At 43.4% G+C, this 27,615-nt stretch overlaps 1 protein-coding gene across 1 annotated transcript in view; it reads left to right on the forward strand.

Moving 5' to 3' along the window:
- LOC147731524 (sodium channel protein type 2 subunit alpha-like) overlaps positions 1-27,615 on the forward strand; it is a 662,760-nt gene that overhangs the window by 251,133 nt on the left and 384,012 nt on the right. Inside the window, exon 5 of the mRNA XM_086956588.1 lies at positions 13,873-13,991. Within this exon, the coding sequence (XP_086812714.1) occupies positions 13,873-13,991 (119 nt within the window). The remainder of the gene's footprint in view (positions 1-13,872; positions 13,992-27,615) is intronic.

Consider the following 27,615-nt stretch of genomic DNA (forward strand, 5'->3'; position numbering starts at 1 on the left):
TTTCCTGTGAAATCCCACACTTCTGGAACTACTCTTACCTGGAGCTCTTCAGGTAAATCTTCAACTGTTAAAGGTTTGATATCAGAATCTTGTCTGACTAACATCAGCTTGTATACACCATCTTCATCGGGTGTCTGAATTTCGACGCCTTTTGGTGTGCAATAGATGGTACAATTCATTTTGCACAACAAATCACGTCCTAGCAGGTTCACAGGACTGGAATCACAGACTACGAATCTGTGCATTTCTTTGAAATTTCCTATAGAAACTTCCATTGGTTCGGTTACTGGAGTACTTATTATCTGATTGGAGACACCCACTACTTGGATCGCTTCTCCCGAGAGGGGTAGGTTAGGAACATCCACTGTTCTTACAGTAGATCTGGTAGCACCAGTGTCCAACAGAAAGGTGACGTCTTTTCCCTCAACCTTTCCTTCAATGTATGGTCCAGTCTGGTCTACCGGTAAGGAGGCGCCAAGCACGCACTCCTCATCCTCCCCTCTCAGGCCCCGTCAATCTTGATCTTCACAGAGGAAGGTATCATTTAGCAAGTACTGTGGAATGATTGCGTTTCTTTCACTCTCAACCTCCCATACTTCCGCCCTCTCATTCTGCTGACCCTGACTCTTAAAATTCTGTCTAGGAACGCGAGGTACTGGAGGTAATTTTACCTGTTGCTGGGTTTTTCTTGTCCCCTCTTTCGGCACCTGTGGATTTAAACCATTTACAGGGGCATTACCGGCCTGCAGGTGTGGACACTCGTCTCGCCAATGCCCTATCTGGCCGCACCCATGGCACGGAAACTTTTTCATGGCTTCTTCACGACTCATTTTAGGTCTGGGCTTTCCTCCCCCCCCAGTAGTGGCTTTCTGAATATCATTATCAGAAGTCAATTTACTTAACTGTTTTTCTTGCTGTTTAGCTAATTTCACCTGTGCCCACATGACTTTCTCCTTGAGGGCTTTCTTTTTATTTTCGATTTCATCTTCGCAGTATTTAGCATATTTCAGGACATCATCTATGGGCTTTCCCTGCCAACTGATTTTGTTGTCTCGAATCCATTGTGAGATTTCAGGCCTTAATCCTAGCACAAACCTATAACTGAAATGGGTCATGTCCTTCATGTCTACATTATCGATCCCACTGTAAGTTTTAAATACCTGCAGTAACCTTTCATAAAATGAATGCACCGTTTCATCACGTTCCTGGGTGGTTCTATCTATTCGGGTCCAATCTGTCTCCTTTGCTGGCACCTTTTTCTTAAGGTACTGTATGACCTGGTCATATTTCCTCATTACATCAGGTGAAGGGGCTCCCGTTTTCTCATCTCTGGGATATTCATCATTAGGCCAATCAATTTCTATTTTACATTCAGTCCATAGGTCTACAGGGACAACGATGTCGAAAAACCCATCCAGGTCTTTCAAGAGGCATTTCTGAACTTTTATGAAGCGTTCTACCTGCCTGTACCAGTCAACTGGCTTCTCACGTAATTTCGGGAAGTCGTTTGTAAATGACACAATATCCTGTCTGGACCAAGGGACATGGACATATTTTCCTCCCGGGACCTCTCTCATGGGGCACAATTTTTCTGTTGGTGTTACTTCCTTTAATACGAATTCTGAAGTCATTGACCCAGCCCTGCTGCTTTCCTTTTTCTTTGCCCACCTGGTTCTCCATTTCCCCACTTCGCCCCATTTCTGCAGGAGTTTCAACAATTCTTTTACTTGGATCTGTTTTCCCATCACATTCAAGCTTTCTAAATCCTTGTCTGAAAAATCCACTCTGTAGGGTTTCTGAAGAATTTTGGAGCGACTAACATCAATTCCCATTTCTGTGGCTGTATCCATTATCTTTTCATGGAGCACCCTAGCACTCCGGGTAAGACTTTTACTGATAAACAGTAACTCTTCTTCATTATACGAGCTTAGGCGCTCAACTCCTACGTTCCCAGCCATCATTTCTTCTATTTCTATTCTTAATTTATATATTTCCAATGCTTTAGGTTGGGGAGTGGTCTCCTTCTCTAGCTCCTTTGTCCATCTGTCCAAATCTTCTGGGGAAACTAAGGTGGCACTCCTAGCCCCGGTTGCACTTTCAATCAACACCTCTTTTGTTCTAGGCTGACTTCTTGCCCCTGCTATACTAGTCCTAGATTCTCTAATGGGCAGATCCATCAGAACCACAGATTCACACTCACTTTCCTGATCCTCATCTATGAATACTTCCTTTCTCGGGGTCGGGATGCTAGGAGTAGGCAGTATTGGGGTGATAACAGGAGGATGGGGACTAGTCAGGTCATTTCTATACAGTGGAATAGCTGGACCAATAGTTACTGGAATAGTCAGGGAATCAGGATGGGGATGCATCTGGGCAATGGTTCGAACTAAATCTTCTCGCTGTTTAGTCAGGGCTTCTTTCTCTTTTTCCTGCAACCCCCTTTCTGCAGAATTGCCATGCAATACCTGAGGTACTAAGGACGGATAAATACTTGGGGCAGTCGGAGCAATCAATCGAGGTGGACTTTCTCCGAATGGCTGATAATTCGGGACTGTGGACTTAGGTCTGCAAAACCCATCCCTTTCACTGGTTTTACTGCCTGTACCTGTTCCGTCTGTATCACTGTCCCTCCTACATCTGGGATAATTTGTAAAGGGATTTTGAGAATGCACAGGTTCTAATTCTGCAACATAGGGAGGTGGATTTTTCATTAACAAACCTTCCAGGTGCTCATCTTCTACGTCCCCCATAGGTGCTAGGTGATGGGTTTTTTCTTTACATTTTCCTCTCTTTTCTTCTGATACCCCCATCATAGGAAACAATCCTTCAGTCAACATAGATTGCCTCCACTGTTTCATTTTCTGCTCTTTGGTCGGCGTTTGAAGCCTCGGATACCATTTACTCACTCCCTTATCCATCCGGGGTTTGTCTCGCTCTGCAGCCTCAATCTCCCATTCCTCCAGAGCTTCGTACTGGGTCAACCTAGGTCTAGGGTGTAATTCATTCATGCGGGTCCTTAAGTTAAACAGGATCCGACCATTAAATGTACCTTCAACAGGGAATGCCAGGACTCCGTCATCTACAGTATACTTTGCCCAATTTTCTAACCAGACACAAGTGTGATACCCTTTATCAAACAACATGAAAGAAGCAGGGGTATTTGGCGGGGGAATGAGTACGCCTTCCCTCGTTCTAATGGGCTTGTCGGTTTTAAAAAAATTCTTTACTTTATCGGAGAATGACAGTTTTCTCTTTACTCCATACATCATGTGCGGTCTACCTCGTAAAATCTGCTCCTTATGAAATCCTAGGTACTTTGGATTTGGTATGAAGTCTGGATACCACATACAACTCTCCAGACTCGCTTCTAACTCGGCTGGATTAATTTTGTTTACTTTTGTGCTTCCAATGCTAGCGCGACTTATTTTTCGCACCACCCAATCAGGTCAGAAAATACAAATACTGTTAACCAATGGGTGCGCGGCCTTTTCGCAAGACAGAGTCTCACGCTTCGGCACTCACCCCTCCTTTACAAATTTAGCTCCACTACCCACCCGCTGTTTTGACCAATACCAGCGCGGCACGGAGTGACGTCAGAGCAGCTCTCCGACTGACTCCCTCCTTTACAAGGTAACGGAAACTTTTTACTCTCTCTAAAGTGCGAGTGCAAGTTTTAGTCAATAACACACAACGTTTGCCACTATGTCTGAGTGTTCTAAAGAGAGAAAAGACTTTTCTTTCGCTACTAGTAAACCACTTCTGTCTACTTTTCATTCACTCTGGATAGACTTCTTTGCCTGTCCCTTCACACTAGTAACATAGAACCCGTTATTCTTCTGACTCATCCACCTTAGTCGGGGATATGTACTGAGCCAGGATTTCACCAGCGAACTATCTTACTTACCAGACAAGCCTCTGAGACCCTACTACTCCTTCCGTATGCGACCCTTACTAGGTGATATCGCAATGAAAGTTTTATAAAGGACTCGTAGCTATCATTCACTCTAGAAACAAAAGGTCCTAATTAGTGCTTCCAGTTATTCTTAACCCTGCACTAATGCCTCAAACCTAGTGACTTTCAACAGCTAACCGGATTCTGCTCACCGTTAGCTAAAATACTTCCCCGGGGATTCGGACTACACTGAACATTCACAAACACTGGTTAATATAACATTTATAGCAGCAATGCAAAAATCATATACATTTACATATAAGTCTTTTAAAACATTTCAAAAATTTTGACAAAATACAGTAGAAAATCAGCAGCACTTTTTATTTTCACGGTTTGTTTATGACCTATCCTGTCTACCTAATCTAACTAGTCCAAACCATCCTCTGGTTACCAGAAAATTACTGATAGAGCGCGCAGTTCTCCCGGGTCACCCGAGTTACCAATTCTTTTACACGCACTGGGCCCTTGGCGTGCAAACTTTTACTACCACACTAATTGATTTGGGTGATCCGGGTGAGGATTTCTCCTCCTGCCCGCTGCTATGAGTAATTAAGGTTTGGTTTCACCTCTGCTTACCATGCACCTGACTCACCACAGGCACAATTCGTATGACAGATCTGGAGCTAACAGGGAAAATAGTAGACAGGCCTAACATCAGATACTCTTTATAATCAGTACAATACTTATCCACAATTTCTGTAAAATGACCACAGACACCTGAGGATGTTTAAAGTTTTATATAAAGTTCAAAGAGAATATGACAAGGCAATAAGTGATAGGCAGAATAATGCATCTAACATCAAAATCAAAACCATAAAGTAGCTATAGATAAGTGCTAAGACCATGTGTATATATGGGAAGACTAGAGGTAGGATTTTTAGAACAAACTAGTCACTGCAACTTTATACTAGAAACAATAGGATATGGATGGGACCTAGAACATGTACTTGACCTAAGTGTTTAAACTATTCTTACTAAGTTCACCGCAATCAGGCTAAAGGTAAGGGAAAAATTGGAACATACTAATACAATATAACAGTTGGTAATTCTCTAAAGGAGGGGAGAGAGGTGGAACAATTCTAAAAACAATTGCATATAACTTGTTCTCAAGGTGATAGAGCAATATCACAGGCAAGAGTGCTTTATTAAAAAAATAGAGAGAGAAAACGAGAGAGAGAGAGAGAGAGAGAGAGAGAGAGAGACGCAAACCCACGGACTGATAATTACCTAGTTCAGAATGAAGACTAACCCTGGCCACGGGTCAGTTGGAAGGACGGGGACAAGGACCCTCAGGAAGGAATGCCAGAATGCGAGCAGGTACAGCTCACGGACAGTAAGGACAGGATACCCCTCAGGATTTGGGATCAGGACTGGGCTCACCAAGGTACGACCAACACCCACAGCTTCAGTAGCAACGCCAGCGTTACCCCTCTCTGCAAGTAATCCGCCAGTAACCCCGATTTGGGTTTTCGAAATCTCCCAGCAAAGTGCTTCGCCAGCACTTAGGATTATTTCCACCCCTTAGGAGTTTGTGGAAAATATGGACAGAGTGCTCCGCAGCACTTCAGATTGAGCACCTATAGAGTTCGTAGGGTCAGTGACAGGTCTGCTACTCGGACAAGTCGGACAATTTTCCTAAGCTAAACTAGGGCAGTTATACTGTTTTGGGGTCCCTCAGACCACCCACTAATGTTGCAAGTGACAGTTTCCCACATTGTGATTGGTCAGGAGAGGTGGTGCGGTCATTACCACCTCCTAGAATTCAGTTTTCTCATACTTAATATTCAATTTTGCACACCCGCCCCCCGGGTTCACGTTCCCATGCATGGAATACAGCAGTATAGGACAGTTCACAATAGGTAGCAACAGTATTGCTTTTTCCAAGGTAAGACTCCGTATTCCCAGCGATGTTCCCAGGCGCATTTTGCTTCAGGAGCCAGCTGGCTAGATTTAGCTTCTGCGCAGTTAGAACTTTCCCTGGTCACCTGACAGGGTTCAGAGGAGCCTCAGCATGGCGTCGCTCATGTATGCCCCAGCCCACAAAGACGCGGTACATGAAAAGTAAGCGAGAACAAATTAAAATCACATATAAAATGATCACACTGTATACCATGATAATATTCTAACCAACCCTTACTTTATAATGACTATAGCATTATGTTTTAGTGCAAAAAGACAGATAGGCTAAAGCAGCAGTAGCAAGCGGAGAGCGTGGTGAGAGACAAGCGGCCATATTTGCAACAGTGCGCATGAGCACAGAATCCCTCCAGAATGCGAGTGCGTCACATCACATGGGTATGACCGACGCATGCGCAGACTGAATTTCGGCGAAGCAGCCATTTTTAGTGCAAGCTTCGTTTAGTACGAGAAAAGACAAACAAGCAAGCATCCTGGGGACACCCGCGTGTTGGGAAAACACTTTATAAATGACGAAAAACGATGTTAATATTATTATGCAGTTTAGACAAGGGTTTTGCATACGAGCAAGGCGCTTTACATGCGAATCCCAGCTCCATCAGGAGCATGGAGCTTCCAGAGTGCTATCTGAGGTTGACCCTTGTTCCAGATGAGACCACGGATCAGGCGGTCCAGTTCACAAAAGATAGTGGCTGGGACATAGACTGGGAGGTTGGTAAAGTAGTATAGCAGTGTTGGTAAAACCACCATCTTAGACAGCGCAATTCTGCCCATTACGTTCAACGGGAATGCCTTCCAAAACTGGGTCTGTGCCCTGATGGCCTATATTGCTCTGTTCAGATTACCCTCCAAAATATTGTTGAGGTCTCTATATATGAAGATGTCCAGGTAACGGAATGTGGATGGATGCCAGCGAAGAGGAAAGTTATTCATACGAACATTAGGATCAGTGACACCATCCCGAAAGAGGTACAGACCCGACTTCACCCAATTTACCCTGAGGGCCAAGATCTCTTCAAAGCTTCGAAGAGTGTCTGCAATAGTTGCGGGGATATCATGTAAGTCCCTCAAATATAGCAGCAGATCATCAGCATATAGGGAAGCTGAGTGTAGATTATCCCCTAACTGAATGCCCCAGTCTATCCCTTCCCTGCACAGGTGCTCCGCCAGTGGCTCCATGGCGTGTGAGAAGAGAAGGGGCGATAAAGTGCAGCCTTGTCTAGTGCATCTGTGTATCTGGATACTGTCCAATATTAGAGAACCAGTCCGAACTCTGACAGATGGCTGTATATAAAGTAGCCGGACCAAATGTAAGAAAGAGTAATCTAATCCATATCCCCGCAGCACCTTAAAAAGGTATGGCCACTCGATGGAATCAAAGGCCTTTTCGAAATCCAAGACCAGGTAGCCGGGTCGGGCCATACCTCCGCTGCATAATGTTGTACCCTGAAGAGTCGCCAGATGTTGAGGGCCGTGCTTCTAGCGGGAACAAACACATTTTGGTCTACATGCACTGCAGTCCGAACCAACTTGGCCAGTCGTGCCGCTATAAAGGATGCTAGGATCTTATAGTCCGTATTAAGTATGGCCAGCAGTCTATGCGAGCGCAGCATTTCCGGGTTTCTGCCGGGTTTAGGGAGAGAGATCAACATCACCTAATTTTGCTAATCAGAAAGGGTAGAATCCGCGATCGCAGCATCATATATCTTTAGTATTTGGGGCGCTAGAGTGTCCGCTTAGGCTTTATAAAATTCTGCCGGTAATCCATCCGAGCAAGGAGTTTTACCCGATGCTAACAAGCGTATACCTGCCCAGATTTCCTCCAACAGAATGGGATCATTTAATTCATCTCTTTGCTCGGGCGTGGTCTGTGGTAGGGAACTGCTGCCAGATACCTGTGAATGTCCTCAGTGGTAGCCGATATGTGTGACTTTTATAAAGTAGTGTAGTGGGCCAAAAACTCTCAGTGTATGTATGGCCTGTTGGCCTGTTGGGAATACAACACAACACCCTGTGCCAAGCGGAGTGAAGTAATGGGTGAGATTGTGTCCTCTTGTCGGATCAGTCAAGCTAAAAGCCTACCCACCTTTTTGCCCAAGTGATGTGTGCATGCCAAGTGTGCAGCGTAATTCAGGCACTTAAGCTTTTTCAGTAACTTAGGGAGTTCCTCCCAGCTATGCATCAGTTGCCTTTGTGAGCCCGAAGTCGCCCCTCTCTCATGTGATGCCAACTTTATCTCCACAGCAGTGAGGTCCTTCTCCAGTTGTTAACGCATACCAACCTGCATACCCAGGCAGTGTCCCTGAGTCACTATCTTAAAAGCATCCATTCCACCAATGAAGACGAGGCAGTGCCTGCATTATCTTCCAAATATTGTGCTACGGTCGCGCCCATTATCTCCCGAAACTCCCCATCTAGCAGTGTGTCTGGTTGTAGGTGCCACCTTGGTATCAGGGGTGTACCACTGTTCCAGTCAATTAGTAAGGTGGGAGGATTATGGTCTGAGTGTGTTCGCCCAAGATAATGAGGCTCCGTGACTACCTTTAGGAGATCGTCAGACACTATTATCCGGTCCAGGCGGACATGTAGGCCATGAGCTCTAGAATAGAATGAGTACACCTATCATGTGGGTTCCTGTGTCTCCAGGCACCCACTAGATGCCACTGTGCCGCCCATGTATCTAAGGCATTCATGGCAGCAGTCGTGTGTGCGAATCACAAGGGAGGAAAGGAGCGATCCAGGGACACATCAAGGACGCTATTGTAATCCCCTCCCAGAATCAGCGGAATTCCGTGCTAATTAGCTAACTTATTTGATAGAGCATTAAAGAACGAACCCTGTTCTACATTGGGAGCATAGAGTGATGTAAAAATATGCTAGAACTTATTCATATGCACTATTTGCAGCTTTGAAAAATTAGAGCAAATGAAACATGTGTCGGCTGCCTATGACAGATGCATGTACCTTTTAACATAAGTTATAAGGATTAGATGATTCTTTGGAAGACTTCAATAATAAGAAAACTGTGGATTACTTTAAGTTACTGAGAATCGTTGGACTGTATATATACTCTTCGGACTGTATTTAGATGTGTGTTACGGTAATAATTGCACATTTTTCTGTTCTAGTGCTATTTTCCTGGAACAATCACTTCACAGTTGGATGGTGGTGTGTGAATACCATGTGAGCACCTGCTAGTCACAAATTGATACATCGCTTTACCCCTTCATGTTTGTTTCTATACAGATGTGCAATAATATCTCATAGCCACCATTGCATTTTTCTCATTGTAAAAAGCAAACTTTATAAAAGTGTACTTGGGGCTACCTGAGCCAAAACTGACTTAAGTCCAGTCCTGAAGGACAATACGTTTGTGAAGCTGTGGCATAGACTGCTGGAATTCTTTGCTAAGGACACTGGGGCTATTACAGATCTTCCCAAGTAGAGTAGACTAGAATGAAGACTTTTAAAACATTTTGGGATCCTGTACTGTTGCTGGTTGTGTCCCTTTTGCTGTATGAAACATAGCCAGCTGAACCTGTTCACTCATCCTAACTTAAAGCTAAGCAGAGTCTCCGTGGGGAAAGGGGAAGCAGTTAGGAGAGACCTGAGGAAGTTTATGAACCTATTTTATGTATTCAATTCTTTTTTTAACTAAATAAAAGTTCTTGACACCATACACTAGTTCTGCCACTACTCACATTACCAGAGACCAATACATATTCTGGATAGAATTAAGAGCCCTGCCAGCCAGAAGACAATATCACAGCCTCTGGACCCATAATGGAATGGGTGTTATTAACAACTGGCCATATTGCAAGGATTAGTCACCTGGAGGGCGACAGGGATAGATTCCAGAATAAAGTGATAAATGCCAAATGAGACTGCAACTGTTCACTCACTAACCCTTTCTAGACCCTTTGGCTATAACCACAGAAGGCGGGCGAACAAGGTCTGATCATGACAATTGAGAGAAAACCTAGTCTAATTAGGGGTGTTGCCACTGGCATGTCTGGAGCTCTTCAAGAGGGAAGAAGGGTTAAGCAATCTTTAATTTAGGGTTGTGTGAATTCTTACACTAAATTAGAAAAGAAAGTTCCGCAAACAGAGGTGAGCATAGTGCTAGAGAGTAGCCAAGAGTAGGGCAAGAAAAATAAAATATTCAAGCACTGCCTAATGCACAGGATACAACTGGCACCTCACCACCTCTTCCTCAGCACATTCCTGGGCATGGGAAGGCTGTACCTTAAGAAGAAGATCCTGTTAGAAGAAGGAAGATTAGAGGTGAAGTACTCAAGGCTCTACTGGTACCCTAGGACTGTAACAGCTCACCTAGGGTAAAACGGTTGGTCTTTTGTTTCTCTATTCCAGGGCTGTAAAAAGTGGAAGGACTCCTGACTGACCCAAAATATCTTTTCCAGTAGATGGAGAAAATAGAGGCCTAATCATTTTTTTCACCTCTGAAGGACCAAGACACAGTGCTAAGGCTTGTCCAAGTAGGTTTTATCCAAGCAGGCAAAATAGGATATATCCCACTCTGAGCTTTTTGCAACAATAAAAGCGGGTTCAACGTGACTCTGAGAGAAAGATATCCAGCTTCTTGGGGCCCTGCCCAGCTACATCTTCCTGTCTTGCTCTGTTGAAGGATTTTGAAAACCAGAACAGTGACTAGTTCTGAAAGCAAAATCTGGGTCAAGGGTGAGGCTGCAAATCCATTCCAGTGACAAAGAGATCTTAGCAGCTATGAAGTCCAGGTTTGTCCTATTCTGAAATTTTAGCACCAAAATCAGTGACTTTAGTTGATGCTTGATTAATATCTACACATCTTTGAAGGACCATCTCCAGCTTCAGTCTTTGACCTTGCCATGTTGAAGGATATACATTTTTATTGCAGAGATTAAGGCCCTCAAGAAGAGTGGCCTCCTAATTCTGATGTGCCAGTAACCTCATTTGCCAGCCATATTGGAAATATGAGATATGTGGAAACACCACAGATCTCTTAACTTTAACCTAAATGCAGCCAAAATTCCAGGGTGCCAGCTAATTATTGGTGGAATTGGACCTGAGGCTGCTGATTCTCCTGGTACTTCTTCATTTCTTAGTGGGCCCACAAGGTTTAATTTGTAATGGGCCAGTTTCTTCCCACCCTTGGAGTTACTAATACCACCGAAGTCAGTAAATTTTGGGGTAGGAAAAATCAGACTCATTTACGAGGTCGCTCAAAATGACAGCCTAATTCTGAAGGTAAAATCGGCTGCTTGGTGCATCTGAACCCAGCTTCATCATATTTGGTAGAAAACTGTGACTAGGCTCCGGTCAACTGCAAACTCTTATTTTTCAATGGTGCTTTACTTTTTCTATGTGCTGTTTGCCTTAAAAGTTTGAAATTAATTTCTCTGGTTCCTGTTTTCAACATAATTTATATAAAATGTAATTATTTGGTGTAAATAGCATTTAAAAATTTACGAGGGTACCTTAAATAATAATGATAATCTATACTACTATTATAAAGAGAGAGCTGAAACCTTTGAGGCGGGAAAACTCAAGAAGTACAGTACTAATCAAAACACCCAATACAGCATTGTAAAGTGGAGATGCAGCAGATGGACATAGGCTATACAGCTGGCCACCATATACATTACAAAGGTCAAACAACCTTAGGGGTAAAGTAGTTCCTTGTGGGCGTTGGTGTGGGCGTGGCCAACTACACTACATTATTCCTTTGTGGGCGTGCAGCGTTGTCAGAGGGGCGTGGCACAACAGCGTTGTCAGAGGGGCGTGCCACAAACTTAAAAAAATGGCCGCGTACTTCAGTAGCGCACCTTTCAGAAACAATGTGCGCGCCCATTCATGCTCCACCTTCGCGTCTCACACATCGGTCTTCAAACACCAAGCTTTGCCGCATTCACGCCCATTGCCATTCAGGCGCCATTAATCATATATAGTGTGGCGCAACCTTTGTGGGCGTTAGCGTTGTCAGAGGGGGCTGCACCAAAATTAAAATAAAAAGGGGCGCGCCTTTCGCCAGCAATGTGCGCGCACATTCACGCTCCACCATGGGGTTCTGATGACGCGACATTAATGATATATAGTGCGGCGCAAACTTTGTGGGCGTTGGCGTTGTCAGAGGGGGCTGCACTAAAATTAATTAAAAAAGGGGCACGGCTTTCTCCACCAATGTGCGTGCACATTCTGCTCCACCTTGGCGTTCTGATCACTTCTCACACGGCCGTCTCAAAACACCAACAGGCGCCGCATTGACGGACCTTGCCATACTGCCTACAAAATTTCACTAACAAAACAAAACTTTACTCCTTTATGCACGTGAAATTTGTCAGAAGTGGCTGCAGGAAAAAAAAAAGGGGCGCACAAGCGCGCCATTCACTCACCGCGACATTCACGCTCCAACGGCTCCAGCGGACACTGAAGGCAGGCAGCGTACCACACGATCAAAGCCACTTCACAATTAAAATTTAGTCTGGGGCTTAGACGGGGCCTCAAACCAGCCCTCGCAAGCACGGGATCACGGCGGACACTGTCAGCGTACACACATTAACGTCAAAGACAACCCGCTTGGGAATTATATAACCAACACACTCCACAACACACAAAAGCTGCAAAACTTAAAGCTGAGGGCGCACACATAACGATGGACATGCAAATACGGGACAGCTTAGGAGGCACATATGAAGAACGCTGTTACTAACAGTGCATGCACAACCGGACAAAGACGTTCCAAAACATTACACACATAACATTTCATACCCGGACAACGTCGGGACGGGCGGCTAGTACCCTAATAAAGAACATTATATTGTTAAAAATAACTTTCTTAAAAAAATACATACAAATTCAATGTAAAAACCACAGGTTAAAGCTTAGCTTTAGTTTAAAAAAACTGAATTCATTATTTCGATAGAAAATCAACTTAATCTACACAAACTTTAGAAATTCTAAAGTCATAGTTATAACTTACAGTTACAAACTGTGTCACAGGAGGCACGTCCTAAAGGTGGCACACCTCCGTATATAGTGTTGTCAAATTGCTACCCATACTACATTAGCTATATCTCTGCCCTCTACCATGTACGGTATTCTCATAAATGATGTTATTACAGATCTCAAGAGTGTTGTTATGAAAGCTGTATTTAACATGCTACGAGTGATCTAATTTCAAAGGTTATAGGCGGTGCATGAGGAAGGCATGAGTTAAAGTTAATTTAGAGTGCTAGCGAGTTAACAACACTGTATGCAGGTGTGCCACTTATGTGACGTTACGGCCATGGCACAAATTATGACTGTAAGTTATAACTATACATTTAGAATCTCATAGATTTCTGTCATTTAGTTGGTTTTGTATAGAAGTAATAAATTATGCTTTCCTAGCTATAACTAAGCTTTAACCTTTGTTTTTTAATTGAATGTATGTAGCTGTAGAAACATACTCATATATACAAAGTCATATTTAAACATTTTAATCGAACATGTAGGCTCGTGCAGTGCCTCAAGCAATCAATCAAATCAGTGACTTGTTTTTGGACTAATTAATGTATGGGGCAAGAGGCAGTGTTTGGATTTTGCGTTGTCACTTTCCAGTTTAATGAACAGCAGTGCCAGTGGGGCCATTTGGCTTGACAAATGGAGCTGGGATTGGAGCATCAGCTGGTCCTCCTCTAGATATGTCAATGACCTCTTACTACTGCATACTGTGGTTGTTGCAATTGGATTCTTTTTGTTTCTTTCTACTAAAACAGAGAGTCTCTATTGTATTCTGTGTTCATGAATCCAGCTAAAAACTGCCTAGTCCGAGTGCTGGTCTAGCAACATCAGCATCTTGTACAGACACCAATTTGCAAAGCCAATGGAACATCAGACCATCCTAAATTGTGTAACTGGTCATAGTTTTGGTGGGTATTGAAGAACTTTGTGGTTTAATATTTGTCTTCTCAGTCAGTTGTTAACCTTTAAATGACCCTTTTCACTTTGTTTGTGTTTCTTTGCAGACTTTTATAGTATTGAACAGAGGGAAGGCAATCTTCCGATTCAGTGCCACGTCTGCCTTGTACATTTTAACTCCTTTCAATCCTCTTAGAAAAGTAGCTATTAAAGTTTTGGTCCATTCATATCCTTTTCATGTATTGCTTGTATGATAATTTGTTTTTTCATGTTGTGTCAACATCATTTGCCAAATACGGAATCCTGGGGTTTCTGTTATGTTCCTTCAAGCTTGCATACTTACCCTGTTCTTTTATCTCAAAGTTATTTTGTTTTTCAGAAAATTAAATGTGCTGTTAGTCTTGATATGTTACGACAACCCAGGCCGCGGTAATGAGGGAACATTGTAATAATAGCTATTTTCCAGTAAAAATCGTGTATTGTAGTGCTGGTCACACTGTGCCTTGTCTACATATCTGTCCAGAAATCGTCAATAGTGCTTGGGCCTGAAGGCTTGCCTTGTTGTGTCTTCATAACAGAAAGTTTGCTTCAATGGTTCTCCATGATAGAATGGAATCAACACTTTATTAACTTCACTGGGCAGTCTGCTCTGCACAGCGGTTTAAACATTGTGGCAATCAGTGCAGATTATTAAAAGATGAAGCATGGATCATTGTCCTTAATTCACAAGATGTATTTTTAAGTTCACAGTTATTTGAAACACTCGCTGTCCTTCGATACACACATTGACATTTGTATTTTTGTGTTTACAACTTTTTTGCCAAAACATGTTCTGGAACTCTTTCTGCCAGTTTTCCAGAAGGCCAGTGTACATATATAAAACGTTATTGTTTAGTTAATTAAAACCATAACAAAACGAACATGGAAGAGATTTTAACATTACAGTAAAATCAATAATATTTCTGCATCGTACAGTTTAAAATGCAAAATTTAAGATGATGCTGGTAGGAGTTTTATCCGATTGTTTGTCATTAAAATAGTTAATAATACTGAACATCTTATTTTAAAATATCAAGAGCTTTCAGCCGCTTTTCAAAGGCTATCAAGAATTTTATAAATTTGCAATTAATTATTGGGTCTGTTGAGTCTAAGGCACCAATAATGGCAAATCTACAGGTGCGTAGACCTTTGGCCTTAAAAATGTTCTTTAGAAAAAGTGTTCGCTCCTGGGTCAGTGATTTGCAGTGGCATATAATGTGGATTATATCTTCTTTTGTAGTGCCACATAGTCGGCAGGTATTTGCTTCTGAGCGTTTCCAGACAGGTTCATCAGCCACAGTCGGTAGTTTGCCGAATCTCACTGCCAACAGCCTTTTTTTTATAAACACGGAGTATGTTGATGCAAGGTAGGTAGCCGGGATGAGATTGTTATAGCTGTTAATCACGGTCCATGCGTGGGAGCGGGCGGCAAAGATGGTTTTATCCGTAATTAATGAATGAAATTTGGCCTCTTTTTTTAGAACCTGTTTAAAGAACGTGAATAGTAGGTTTTTTTACCCACAAGGTTACCGTGCATGTTTGCTCCAGAGCACCTGTCAGATATTTGTTTGCGGAAGAATTTTGTTGATTTTCTAATTCCTGCCATAACAAGCTGTCCAAGGTGTTATTTGTAGAGTTCGATTTAATTCTATACCATACTCTAATACTTGTGTAGAGTCTTCCCAGTGTCTCATTCATCAGGCCAAATTCTAGACGCGTCTGGGCAGGAGAAGCTGAGCGTGGAAGTTGCAAGACCTTCTTGTAGATTTTTGCAGTAAGGCTGTTTAGGGTAATGTCTTCCTTGCCCTGCATGGCTATACTTGCATAGGATAGTGTTGGAAGTACTTTGGTTGCCATCACTGTTAGTAGAGGTTTCAGCGAGGGGCCTTGCAGCTTTTTTGCCAGTGAGCTAAGTGCGAAAATTAGTGCTCCGGCTCTCTGCTTCATATATTTTTTTGGGGCGTTCAGAGTGAGCTTGTAATCGAGGTAGTATCCTAAGTATTTGTAGTTTGTTACTCTTTCAAGTGATTTTCCATCAAATGATATGTTAAGTTGCACTGTATGACGGTTGGTTATCGACATAGTTTTTGTCTTAGTTAAATTCAGAGTAGGGTTATTTGCCGTCAAAAATTGTGATGTTACTGCCAGTAGTCTGGACAGGCCCACTTTAGTTTGGCTCATAAGAACAATGTCATCAGCGTAAGCCAAATGGGTAAGATGAAAATTACCAAGTTTCGGTGCGTGCGCATTACAGATGTTTACATTTCCTGAGAGGTCTGATATGAATAGATTAAAAAGCTGTGGTGCTAAAACACAGCCCTGTTTTAAACCAATCGATGTGTATACTTTTCTTGATAGATGTGATCCATCCCCTAACTTGATTTGTGTCCAAGTATCTGTGTAGAATAGGAGTAGCCCCCTCAGTATTTTCTCGGGAATGGCCCAGGCTTTCAGCTTTGCCCATAATAGCTTGCGGTCAACGCTATCGAAGGCCGCCTTCAGGTCGATAAAACAGAGGTTCAGGTCCTGCTTCGAACGCTGGCATTTTTCCGCTATCATTGTTATTGTTAGTATATAGACGTAGTTGCGATGCCCGCTCTAAAGCCGGTTTGATTTATTGGAATTATTGCTTTATCGTCTGCCCAATTTACCAGGTCTTTTAAAAGGAGAGAGGCAAAGTATTTAGCTTCGATGTCCTGGAGTGTTATTAGGCGGTAATTTAAAGGGTTTGCTCTGTCTCCTCCTTTGTGTATTGAGGTGATGATAGACCCTTTCCAGCTTTCTGGGATGCGATTATAACTTTGAATGTCTGTAAAGAGCTCTTCGAGATGTTGTGCCCAAAGGTCTGGTGCATCCTTAAAGGCAATTTGTGGGATGCCATTCGGGCCCGGCGCTCCATTTCTTTTTCCCTTTCCGATGATGGTGATGATCTCGTCAACCGTGTACCAGCCTTCTGTGGCTTCAGTACACGTATGTGTCCTTTGTGCCGTTGTCGTGCGGTTAGTGTGGTGATGTTCTTCACAGCTGTTTAAATGTGGTTCCGCAGTTCCCAATGTCTGTTCTGGAGCTCTCCATCGGTTTTCTTCAAATGTTGTCGACAGGAAAGTTGACCATACCGTTTCTTGAATATTTGAGGACAGAACATTTCGTGGCCTTGTCAGCTGGTATATTATGGTCTAGAATGTATTCGAGTCCTGTAACTTAGAGCTGGCCAGTAAGTTAATCCAAAAGTCGTTGTTCGCCTTCTATTTCAACTCCCAGATTCCTTTTTTATATAATTTTCTCTGGACACGAAACGTATTCAAGCAGCTCGAGTCGTTCACTTTTAATTGCAGATTTTTTTGGCTTCTCCATAAGGCCCTTCTTTGTTCATTTAGTGCCCCGGGCAGTTTCTTAGTCGGGTGCTTAGTTTTTGCCGATGTTTTTGTTGGTTTCATTATTACCTTTAATTTCGCAAGAAAGAGAGACCAGGCTTGTATCTTATCTGTTGTAGCTTTGTTTGCCTCTTGGAGAGCGTCCTTTATTATTAAGGTCAAATTCAGTTTAGTCGAACTGTTCCAGTGTATTCGTTTCTGGTTGATTGTTCCTAAATAGCCTTCCAGGGAATACACTGGTTGCAATGTGTCTGAAAAAAAATTGAGTTTCAGATGTTGCATGCTGTGATCACTCATTGTTGTATATTCGATATAAAAAGTGAGTACTGAAGGAATCAGTGGTAGACTTATTATCGTAAAGTTCAATGTGGATTGACTACAAGGACCGTAAAACGTTTTCTTTGGTGGGTTGTCTTTCTCTGTTCTGCCATTCAGTACTCGCATACCTAGGTATTCTAGGTCAGTTACTAAGTGAGTGGCTAGGCTATCCTTTCGGCTCTTTGTTGCACCTGTTGCTTGCTGGGGGACATTCCAGTGTATGTTGTCTGAGGTTAGTATCTCGTCTTCCTCTGGTGTATAAATGAGATTGGAGTTAAAATCTTCTGTTAGAATGATGTTCCAAGTTGGTTCAGAGCTCCGAAGTTTTAGTATTTCCTTGCATAATAAGTTGAATTTTGTCTTTTTTACCTGATGATTCGGTTGGGTGTAAAAATTGATCAATATTATCGTTTTATGACCGTACTTTTTTTGGCCTGACAATTTGATTAACTGTAAACTTGGATCTGGCGATTGGAGTTGTTCTGACTTAATTTTAAGAGCAGTAGACACGTATACCATTAAGCCTCCGATTGCTCTTCCGTAGGTTTTACATTTTTTAGCTGGCACTGTGTAGTGGATGTAGCCCGCCAATGCAATTTCTTCCTGCAGCCATGTCTCTTGCAGGGCAATTATGTCGGCGTAGTCCCATTCAAACAAGGCGAGACCGTCGTCCAGCAGTCTTTTTGCGCCCGCTATGTTCCATGAGATAATATGTATGTCATCTCGCCCTATACCTACTGAAAGCAAAGATAACCCATAGCGGAGGAAGGTTCTTACTCATTCTTGCCCCTTATCTTTGGAATGATCTTCCATTGTCTCTTCAAACCATTGAAAAGTGTATGACCTACAGGGAGGCTCTAAAAATACAAATTGCTATGTTTTATTAGCTTGTTTATGGAGTTAGCAGGCATCTTTCTTTCTCTGTTTACTATTTTTGAGTATTTTAGTGCCATGATGCTCGCCAGTGTATAAGTTATACATAGTAACAAATAAGCTAATAAAATAAACCTATTATGGATTGATGGTTTTGTGTACATTGGAGCAGAAGTGCTTGCTTACACTGATTTACACTCTCCCCTTAATTCTGGGCAGACATGACCCAACATCAGCACCAGCTGTCTCAATATGTCCGGATATTTACTCACTAGGATGTTGTAAATACTGCAGTTTGATCTTCCCCCAATTCTGGACAAACACTTAACATTTGTCATGAGCCCCATACTAGACAAACATAATTTAGCCAGGAGCCACTCATTTATGGTGCACAAAGCAATGAGAAGACTGGTAAAATACCTTGGGCCTGAGTCACAAATGTATTTTCAGCTTAAGCGAAAATCTAGGGTGTTAATGTATGCTTACGGCCTAAAATACCTCCATTCACACCTTCCAGGAATTCACAAAAGGATTCCAGCCATGCCTAAATGGCTGTAAAACTGCAGATTTATTTGCCATGCATGCAGAAACATTAGCAGTAACAAATCCAATTCAAGGGACAAGAAGTAGGTGGAATAGGGTAGATTAGCTTTGCAGGTTTGGTTATGCCGCGGTTATGCTTGGTTTGGTTATGCCGGCGGCGCGCCGAAGGCGCGCCAAAGGCAAGCCCGTCTGCGCCCGTCCGCGGCAGTCCGGGGCACGGGGCTAGAACCCCTGCCCATTCTACCCAGACTACCATTACTAACAGGACACATATTAGGTACACTGCCAATGATCTGCTTGCCATACGCCCCAAGATTAATGAGAGCTGCCGCCACACTATGTCCGTAGACCCTCCCATTATGCATTGCGCGTCCTGCCATTTCGCTATAAAAACTGGAAAAAAGGGTAAGCCAATAGGGAATACTCCGAAAATGGCACTACTTAATTGTAGATCCCTCAAAAAACATAGATCAGAGATACATGACATGGTGTCAGATGGGGATCTCGATGTACTTTTTTTAACAGAGACTTGGCTGGACACCACCTCGACTCCAGAAACCTTAGAGGCGGTCCCGGTAGGATATAGCCTGCTCAGAATCGACAGAGTAAAGCAGATAGGAGGGGGACTAGCTATAGTACACAAGAGCGACCTACACTGTACTTTAGAGAAAGTTACTCTATCAAATAGCGAGAGTGGGTTCTTCTCGATAAAGACCAGTCCTAAAAATAGCATTAATGGACTTTTAATATATAGGCCTCCGGGTAAATCCTCTGATTTTATCACTCAGTTGACTGAATTAATAACGCCACATGCACTTCGGCATAAGAAATTCCTCATCCTGGGAGACCTTAATTTTCATTTTGAAGATTTGAAATGTAGAGAGGCACAGGCCATGATAGAAGCCCTGAACTGTCTATCACTCACACTGCAATCACTATCCCCATCCCATCAACTTGGCCATCTTCTAGACCCTGTATTTGCTAGCTGGGAAGGTCTCAAAATGAATATCCCACTACAGATTACATGGTCTGATCATTTTGTCATCCCCTTTGAGGTACAAAATGTTCTTGAGGATTATAGCACGATTAACTCTAATGTGCCCAACTCTAATCCCATGAATCGTAGAGACTGGAAGAGCTTTTCAGAAGAAAAGTTTAAATCTGCCCTTGGGAGGGAACCTCCCCCCTCCAGCGACTCCCTACTCACGGCATGGGAAGAATATGAAAAATGGATGTCCAGTGCTCTGGACATAGTAGCACCGTGGACTTCCAAACCCTCTGTTAGAAAGACTCAAACGGCCCCATGGTTCTCCAAAGAACTCAAGGAAGCGAAAGCCAAATGTAAGAACATCGAACGAGGATGGAGGAAAAACTACGATGTAGAGGACAAACTAAAATATAAAAATGAATTAAAAATGTATCACAAACTTATTAGAGCAGCCAAAGGTGTGTATTTTAAAGAACGTATTGAAAATGCTAAAAATCCCACTAAGGAACTGTTTTCAATATACAAAGAGCTCACGGTCCCCACCAGACTTGAGGCTCGAGACACATACTCTAACGAGTTATGTGAGGAGATTGCAGATTTTTTTGTGAAAAAGGTAGATTTAATACACAATACTTTCTCAAACAGCCCCCTTGACCATCACTCAACCGTGACAAAGGTTTCCGACACCAAGCCCCAGCTGACAACCTTTATAGTCCCTAAGAGATCTGACCTGCTCTCGATTATGAGGGGAATACAATCTGGATCCCCCCTGGATGTGATCTCCCCTAAGCGATGTACGGGAGTCCTCGATGGCATGGCCGAGCAGATTGAACAGCTTATTGCTCTCTCTTTCCAGGAGTGCCATGTGCTGGATGCCTGGAAAACCGCTCAGGTTATACCCCTGAAAAAGAAAGCAAATATACAGATCTCTCAACTGCAAAACCTCCGACCAATATCTCTTCTCCCCTATTGTGGGAAAGTTGTGGAGAAGGTTGTGAATAAACAACTTATGCAATTCATTGAAGAGAACTCCTGCCTCCACTCAACCCAGTCAGGTTTTAGAGCAGGATATTCAACCGAATCTGCGGTTCTGTTTTCTACAGAACGCTTAAGACAGCTTGTTGACGGAGGGCAGACAGCAGCGTTGGTGTTATTAGATCTCAGTGCAGCATTTGACACCGTGCTGCACTCAACGCTGCTGTCACGTCTATCAGATATGGGAATTGAGGGTCCAGCCTTGGAATGGGTAAGATCCTTCCTCGAAAACAGGAGTTTCCAGGTACATTGCCCTCCCTATAAGTCATCCCCCCGCAAGTTAAGGCATGGGGTTCCACAGGGCTCAAGTTTGAGCCCCACGCTGTTCAATATTTATATGGAGCCTTTGGCACATATTGTGGAATCCTATGGTGTGGATATCGTCACATACGCTGACGATACCCAACTAATAATTCAACTTGCTAATAACCAACCTGAGGAAGCCATTAATTTTTCCAACTGTATGCGGGCAGTTGCTGGGTGGATGAACAACAACTGCCTTCGCCTTAATGGCGAAAAAACTGAGCTACTAGTGATCGGCAAATCGTCATCTACCTGGTCTCAGGCCTGGTGGCCAACGGAACTAGGGCCTATCCCCCGCCCAGCAGAGGCTGTAAGAAACCTGGGAATCATGATTGATGCGGAGTTGTCCTTCAAGCAACAAATTAATAAAATCACTGGAAAATGCTTTGGAATTCTCAAAACCCTCCGCAAAGTTCTCGACCTGCTTCCCTTTGGTGTCAGGAAGAAACTTATCCACGCCCTAGTCACGCCGCATCTGGACTACGGCAATGCCCTTCTCCTTGGCCTGAGCAAAAAAGGCATTCAACAACTTCAATGTGTCCAAAATGCCGCCGCCCGTTTAGTACTAAACCTTCCACGTAGGGCATCTGGCACAACGGCATTACGCAAACTCCACTGGCTCCCCATTGTAGAGCGTATTAAATTTAAGGCACTTTGTATGGCTCACCGCATTGCCCACGGAAAAGGCCCTAAATACCTGCAAAGACTCCTTATCATCCATCGCCCTTCTCGTAATCTTAGATCCGCTGGAGCGATGTTATTCAAACTCCCCCGTGTCTATAAGTCCAGAATGGGAGGCAGCTCATTCCGCTTCTTGGCTAGCAAGCACTGGAATGGCCTCCCCCTGAACCTTCGGATGGAGCCCTCCGAAACAAGATTTAGACAGAATCTAAAAACTCATCTTTTTCCAGAGTAAGTGTATTCTGACACTTCGGGAATTTCCTGTACCTTGGTTTTTAGCTTCAGTTGGGAGCAGCAGTCTTTCAGCGCGGGGACACACCGTCACTGGTGTAACCAGGCGCTTAAGAAATGGCCTTATTATTATTATTATTGCCCATGAACTCATACGTTTGTGGGTATGGAAGACTAGTTCAGAGAGAACATTGTCTGCTCCCCCGTGCTGTGCTCACGGGAATGTGGGTGGCATTCAGCCCAGGCTTGACTATTGGCCCGAGGTTGCCCTTCTCTGAGAGGACAAGTAATTGGGGGAAGGAGCTTCGCAAGGGATCAGGGTAGGCCTGGCGAACGGAGTTTGAGGCCAGGGGCAATGTTGTCTGCTGTCACATGTTTAGCTTAGGGTATGGGAGGAGGGTTGCTTCCACCCTAGGTTATCCCTTATATGTGTAGCTTTCTCTTCGTGGGTGTATCTTATAATTTAATAGCTCAGTACAGGTGTTTCCTGGCAAGCAGGTATACTTCAAACATGTCAATCAACAAAGGAGACAGAAAAGGTGTTGAATGCAATACTCCTGGTCCCCTTATGGTATATATATATATATCAAACAAATGAAGGAGTATACCCTGAAGACAAAACGAAGTCCACGCAGTATATAGAGAGGTGCAGAAAAGGGGAAAATTTCTCTTTTTTAAGAAGACCCCTCACTCACCAACCTAGTTGGTGACATGCTTCATCATTGGGGTCCCACCCGATTAGCGGAATGCTATCCGGGTGTGGGTCAACACCTGATTACAGTGGAACAGTTTTTTTTAACAGCAGTGGTGCAAGTGAGTGGAATCAAGTGAATTAAAAATTGACCATATTTAACTCACTAAAGTACTTTAACATGGAGCAACTGGACAACGTTAAAAACAGTGTAAGATACTGTGCTCGGTTAGATTGACCTCAGGTATCTTACTGGTGGTAAAACGTGAAAGTGTTCTACATGTTTCAACCTGTCAGCGATATTACCAGGTTTTCTTCAGGACCTAGCTGTGTGACCCGAGTGGTATACATGCGCTAAGGTGTACCCAACCCTTGGTCACTCTGAAACCACAGCATGTACTCACAGTATGGAGCCCTCTTATCAATTGTTGAAAGGGAAATTTCGAAAGACAAATGAACAATCACACTCATTTCAAATCAATAGCGTGTCCTTTGGCTCAGAGATGGTGGTTAGTGCTCCTCTCATATAAGATCACGTGTATTTGTCTTTTAAAATGCACCTGCTGTATAAGTTGAATAGTGCAAATCATGCGCGCGTGCCCAACGTAATGTAAGACAACAGTGAAGGATAACTGCTAGTCGCACATTCACTCTGGAGTAGTAATCGGCCAGTTTTTGATATTGCAACCCACATACAACATTCATTATGGTGGGTGTCAAAGTGCTTGTTTCAGTGATTAGAGCGTACATTTACAGTGAGGGTTTCCAGTTTAAAAAAGCAAGCATGCTTATTTTGCGCTTAAAAGAAGGGACTGCCATAAGGAATATAGTGGAAAATAAAAGCTTACTCGAGGCGCAATTGTATCGTGCCTCATGGAAGCCGAGTCAGGGCGCTGGCTCTAGTCACTCACACTCTATGGGGGTAAGCCAGACATTATGTTTCGGCGTTCGCATCGCACATACCTGAAGAGTGATTCGTGGGGAAGCGTAGCCCACCCGCATTGTGCCAAGAATACTTACTCCGTCAAACCTTGCCACCCGCTTCTACGCCTATTATGGGGACCCTTCACGGCTACCCGAGGATCAGGGTCGGATTGGGATCACAATTTGGCCCGGGCACTGACGAAAAAGTGGCCCACATTAAGGGGGCGTGGCCTACATTTAAGGGGCGTGGCCTATATTTAAGGGGCGTGGCCCACATTCGAGGGGCATGCCCTTTCATGAAACACCATTTGGTTACTCTTTGAGGTCTAATTTGTAGACAAATATTTAGTAAATTAAGCCTTTTAAAGCTTACAGAGCAAGTAACATTGGTAAAGACTAGGAGCACTGCAGTTCAGATAACTGAATACTTACTTGCAGTCTTAACGCCCTGCACAATGTCGTTGGATACTCTTTCCTAACCAGCTATGTCCTAGACTCTAATCATCACATAAACCAGAAATCTAGTACAAAGTCAAGGAGAAAGGGTAAGACTGGAATCTCTGGTAATAGAACATGTAATAACAAAAGTAAGAATTCACAAACGAGGAAAAGGCAGTCTGGGGTGTAAAGAATGCTGAAAAAATGTATCTGTACAATCTAGTCATACATTTATTTCACAGTCAGCAGGTGATGTCTATATACAAAAAACACAGTTTTATTCATATCTGTTGCTGCCTTAAAGTCTGGCCATGGGGAGTGAAATAAAACAATTGCCTAGGATCACATGATCTGATTAAGATACGAAACCAGTATTAATGCCAAGTTGTTGGTATCACATTGTGCAATTCAGAAACTAGATGTATATGCCTCACTTCCCTTACACTCACCTTACCCCCAACTGCAACTCATCTGGTATCAACATAGCTCTTGGTCATAACTCAGACCAGATGTTGTTGCTCCTGGCAAAATGTTTGTGAGCACCTATGTTCAGGCCTATATCATAATGTAATACAATCTGGAATAATGCTGCAAAATCATTCCTTGGGTAAATTGTGTACATTAAATTGCAACAACATTTGACGTGGAATTCTGTGTGCAACCTGCCTATTTCTCACATTTTTAGTGGTAAGGGTGATTTGGTTGTTGTTTTGTGAGCTAGCACACAATATCACAATAAACCATACGGGCATTGTGTTTGCAATTGTAGCTTTAGTTATGTTTACTTATGCCATTCTTTCAGCAACAATGAAAACCAATGCGATGTTCTGAGGATTTTCACCATTCCATTGGAGGAAATCTAATAATTTCCTCCTTATATAGAAGAAGCAATACACACACTCTGTTCTCTGAATCATGGTACAAGAGACCTGCAAACAACTAGTGCTATTGGTTTTAAATATTCCAACCGTGTAACAATCCCTCACAATTTTTCGCATGTCCTCCATGTGTAAGACACATTATGTAGCACCAACTCTGAAGCACGTTCTGGGGCCCACATGCATGATAACAAAACACAACCAACCAGAAAAAGTTGTGGAATACCCTAAAAACTAATCCCACCATGGTCCCTTTAAATACCCCTGCACCCCATAATCATAACCCATCCTAACCCTAAAAATACACCCTGAACCCTAAAACCCAAGCCTATCCCTGAACCCTAAAAATACCCCTTTACCCCAAACCTATCCCTGAACCCTAAAAATACCCCTGTACCTCAAAACCCAAACCTATCCCTGAATCCCAAAAATACCCCTGTACCTCAAAACCCAAACCTATCCCTGAATCCCAAAAATACCCCTGTACCCCCAAACCTATCCCTGAACCCTACAAATACCCTGTACCCCAAAACCCAAACCTATCCCTGAACCCTAAAAATACCCCTGTACCCCAAAACCCAAACCTATCCCTGAACCCTAAAAATACCCCTGTACCCCAAAACCCAAACCTATCCCTTCACCCTAAAAATACCCCTGTACCCCAAAACCAAAACCTAGTCCTGAAACCTAAAAATACCCCAGTACCCCAAAACTATCCCTGAACTCTTAAAATACCCAATCACCCTAAAACATATACCTCAGAACCCCAAAACATATACCCTATATACCCATACTTACCTTATCCTAACATATACAAAAAAACATGCTTTTATCATTCATGCATTTACGAGTTTCGTTGTAAATGTATGCGTGGTAAAAGCATATAAAATGTAATGCCATGCGTTATAACGGCATTGCGGAGTCCTAGTAGATTCGTAATAAAAGTATGCGGAGTGATGGTATGCAGCAAGAAAGATTCGGGATAATGGGTGTTTACTGTCAGAATGACCTACAAACTACAAAAAAAAACTAACCAAAACTTACTAAATGATATTTTTGGCATATAGAGAAATATGCCCCTTGTCTGCATTTTGGATTAGGCCTTTAAAATAGAGTTAAATTGTTAACTGGCACATGAAATGGAAATTTTGTATCGGAAAAGCTGTGTTAAAAATATGGACATGTTTTTATAAAGTGTCCTCTTTAATTATCATGGTCCCTTTGCAGAATCATAAAGCATGAACAAATGGTTATTTTTTATAATTTTCTTACCATTTGACAGTTTTATGTAGTGTAAATTCAGCCCAAGACAAAGGCTATTTGAGTTCTATTCATGAGTACCAATTACAGTACACATGATCTGATTTTTTATTTAAGGGCCTGGGCGAGGAAGTGATCTGCCCAGAATCACAGGCTGTTGAGCAGACCCTGGGATTCAAACTTGAATCCCCATCTCTGCAACTCTGGCGTTAGGCCACCTATGCCTATGCAAAGATAAGAAATGAAAGTGGGAGGATACTGTTCTTGCGCAGGACACAGGCCCAAGGTGACAATGGCCTACATGCTGAGCAACTAAAAAAACAGCAAGGCCCCTTTCTGTCACAAAATTATTCAAGAACTTCAGTGCAGGAGCACCTGAAAAGAAGGGAAGCCCCTGCTATTACTAACCTACTTAGCTCAAGAGCACATGAACAGCAGTATGGCCCCTGCAATTAGTAAATTAATCAGCCCTCCCCAGCCCTCCAGGCCCCCAGGGCAATGTCTTGGCAGGGGAGCACAATGGTAGACAGGGGAAGGCTGAGGTGAAGATGGTGGGAGTTCAAAACATCACCTAGCCCCCACAGCCAGACCCATTCTTCCTCGCCCACTGTGCCCTGAATCTGAGGGGCTGTGGGCGAGGTGTTAAGATTAACACCGTTTCTCGGCTGCGTGGGCCCCAGGGGGGCCGAGGTGGAAATGGCTCAAGGCCTGAGCATTACCTGGCCCCCAGGGAGGCCGATTTTCGCAGACAATCACCGCTCCCCAGCCCACCCTTGGCGTGATTGCTTTTCAGGGGCAGGGGGTGAAGTGAGGCCACAGCTAATAATCACTGCATGGCACACAGTGAAGCGCTTTCATTTCTGTCTCTGTTTCCGTGCGCTCTGTGGGCCGTTTTTTTTTCTCCCCTTCCCAAGTTCACAGAGAGCAGATAGCAGAGAGCACTCTCTGTGAACTGAAAAAGGGGAGAAAAAAACCGGCCCACAGAGGGCACTGAGACAACGGCCCTTCGGCCGTTTCCCGAATGCCCGCCTTGCCAATCCGACCCTGCCGAGGATCACCGTGTGTGCATTTCCTCGCTATTTGACTGGGACCAGTATCAGACTTCTTCTGGGTATGTCACGAAAGGCATGGTGACGTGGTCACATTGACATGCGACCACGTCAGTGGGGACGTGGCCAAATCTTGGCTGGAGACGCTATTCCAGGGAGCACTCGGATTGTAATGCGAGGCTCTCAAGGGAATAGTGCTAAATGTTGCAACCAGGTTGTGGCTGA

The sequence above is a fragment of the Lissotriton vulgaris genome, chromosome 2_1 (assembly GCF_964263255.1).
Source record: "Lissotriton vulgaris chromosome 2_1, aLisVul1.2, whole genome shotgun sequence".
Lineage (NCBI taxonomy): Eukaryota > Metazoa > Chordata > Amphibia > Caudata > Salamandridae > Lissotriton > Lissotriton vulgaris.